The 2579-nt window shown below is 61.5% G+C and overlaps 1 protein-coding gene across 1 annotated transcript in view; it reads right to left on the reverse strand.

Moving 5' to 3' along the window:
- COL16A1 (collagen, type XVI, alpha 1) overlaps positions 1 to 2579 on the reverse strand; it is a 20102-nt gene that overhangs the window by 187 nt on the left and 17336 nt on the right. Inside the window, 13 exon segments of the mRNA XM_009078863.1 lie at positions 6 to 22; positions 104 to 181; positions 575 to 751; positions 842 to 908; positions 993 to 1181; positions 1273 to 1317; positions 1454 to 1489; positions 1597 to 1686; positions 1837 to 1887; positions 2009 to 2062; positions 2137 to 2190; positions 2264 to 2323; positions 2552 to 2579. Coding sequence (XP_009077111.1) covers positions 6 to 22; positions 104 to 181; positions 575 to 751; positions 842 to 908; positions 993 to 1181; positions 1273 to 1317; positions 1454 to 1489; positions 1597 to 1686; positions 1837 to 1887; positions 2009 to 2062; positions 2137 to 2190; positions 2264 to 2323; positions 2552 to 2579 — 946 coding nt within the window.

Here is a 2579-nt window from a genome sequence, read left to right on the forward strand (position 1 = left end):
TAGCCTGGGGGCCCTTGGGGACCTGGAAGAGAGAGAGAAAGGAGCAGGAAGGGCAGGAAAACCCATCCCGGAGTGGGTGACCACACGGAGGGAAGGGGCTCACCTGGGGGTCCTGGGGGGCCACTGTCCCCCATCATTCCTATGCCTTTCTCACCCTTCTCTCCTTTGGCACCAGGCTCACCTGGAATCATAGAATTTTTAGGGTTGGGATGGAGCTTAGAGAACATCTAGTCCCAGCTCCCTGCCCTAGGCAGGAACACTTCCCACCAGAGCAGGTTGCTCAAGGCTCATCCAACTTGGCTTTGAGCACTGCCAGAGTTGGGGTAGCCACAGCCTCCCTGGGCAACCTGTGCCAGTGTCTCACCACCCTCACAGAGAAAACTCCTTCCCAATATCTAGCCTGAATTTCCCCTCCTTCAATTTGAATCAGTTATCCCCTTGTCCCATCAAGAGGAAGGGAGGTGGATAAAAAGTGGTGAGAACCCAACACAACCACAACATCTCAGCACTCAGGGGCAGCAGGAACACCCTAGGGATGTGGGAATGCCCTGGGGACACTGGGAGCAGCACCTACCCCTCATGCCTGGCACGCCCTGCCGCCCCTCTCTGCCAATCTGTCCTGGCATCCCTGGGGATCCAGGGGGTCCTGGTCGTCCGGGCAGCCCATCCTTCCCGGGGGGACCAGGTCTCCCTGGAGATGCCACCATCTCCACTGGGAAGTGCAGCCTGGAGGTGTAGTATGCCATGCGTTCTGCAGGAAGAGTGATCACCTCTCAGTGCCACCAGGGACAGGGTGATGATGCCAGGGGATCACCTGCCCCTGTGCCCACCACCCTGTTACCATCAAACATCTTGTTCAGCTCCTGCCGGATGAACCTCTTGATCTCGTCGTAGTTCACCACATCTCCCTGGGGGGACACACGAGGGGCCGTGGCCACTGTGCCCTGCAGGGGGACAGGCTCCTGCACCCCAACATGCCCATCCTTCCTTACCATCATCCCTGGAGGTCCTGGCAGCCCAGGGCTGCCTGCAGGTCCCGGTGATCCAGGGGGTCCCCTCTCTCCCGCGGGTCCCCGTGGCCCCACGAGGCCCATGGAGCCACTCTTGCCTGGCCCCCCAGGCATTCCAGCTCTGCCCTTCTCTCCAGGGTACCCTCTCTCTCCAGGGGATCCAGCATCACCCTGTGGAGACATGGGAGGCAGTGGCTGTGTGGTGCCAGGATGGCTGTGGGATGCCAGGATGGCTCTGGTGGCACAGCCAGGATCTCCTCACCTTCTGTCCAGCTGGTCCTGCAATCCCTGGTTTTCCTGGAGGACCCTGAGGACACACAGGAGGAAGGTGGCAGGGGTGTCCTCCTCATGGGCACCATGGGGACATCATGGCCTAGCCAGAGGATGCTTGACCCAGCCTCAGGTCCAGCTGGGCAGGAGAGCTCCAGAGCCCACACTCCTACCTCTTTCCCAACTGGTCCATCTGGTCCCTGCTCCCCCTGTGACATCAAAGTGGGGCAGTGTGAGCTGATGACCACCATGGTGCCATCCTCAAGGTCCCCAATGCACCAGGGTGCAGGGGTCTGTGCCACCCCTGTGGTCTCACCGGTGGTCCAGGGTGTCCTGGTGGTCCTGGCTGTCCTGGCATCCCTGGCAGACCTCTCTCCCCCACAGAGCCACGCTCACCCTTCAGCCCCTGCATGGAGGAAGGAGCCAGAATGGGAATCAGTGCAGGATGGGGATGGGAACCCCCAAACCTGCTCTCCATGGCACCACCAGCCCCATCCCAACCCCCAAATCCCACAACTGGGGCTGGGATGGGGGTTCCAGCCCTGGCAGTACTCACCACTCCTGCAAGACCAGCAGGACCTGGCTGTCCTGGGCTGCCAGGGGGGCCCTGTGGGCACAGAGAGGGGTGTCAGTTGGGGGGTTGGGGGTGATGCCCCCACTCCCTGCACTGGAGGGAGTCCCCACCATGATCCCCACCATGGGACACCACAGGGGAAGGTCCAACTTACAATGAGCCCTGGGGGTCCTTGCCGGCCTTGGGGTCCCATGGGTCCGGGGTCACCCTGGGGAAGCAGAGTCAGGAGGGGCAGCATGATGCCCACCCAGCTCAGGGGTCCTACACCCACCCCTCACTCACCTCTGCTCCTGGCCGGCCTGTGATTCCTGGGGGTCCAGGTTTGCCACAGTCACCCTAAAAGGAGGAAGGACATCATGGGCAGAGAAACACATGGAGACCTTGGTGAGGTTACTGGGGATGTCACCACCAAGTGTCTCCCAGTACCAGGTCCTGGGAGACCTGGGTGTCCTGTCTTCCCCTTGAAGCCCTGGAGAGAGAAAAGAGCTGGGTGGGGGTCCTGACTCCCACCAGCAGACTGAAGAGGAGGACCTTGACCAAAGACCACATTCTGCAGTGCTGGGCTAGGGGGGATACCCCAACCCTGGGGCTTGGCATCTGCAGGAACAGTCCTGGCTTAGGGGACCCCCAGATCTGGCTGTAGGGATGTGCCAGGCACCACCACTAGAGAGGGGGGACAAGGAAAGCTGGCACTCACCGGGGGCCCCATCATCCCTGGTGGCCCA

Source organism: Acanthisitta chloris, unplaced genomic scaffold (genome assembly GCF_000695815.1).
Source record: "Acanthisitta chloris isolate BGI_N310 unplaced genomic scaffold, ASM69581v1 scaffold11290, whole genome shotgun sequence".
In the NCBI taxonomy this organism is placed as follows: Eukaryota; Metazoa; Chordata; class Aves; order Passeriformes; family Acanthisittidae; genus Acanthisitta; species Acanthisitta chloris.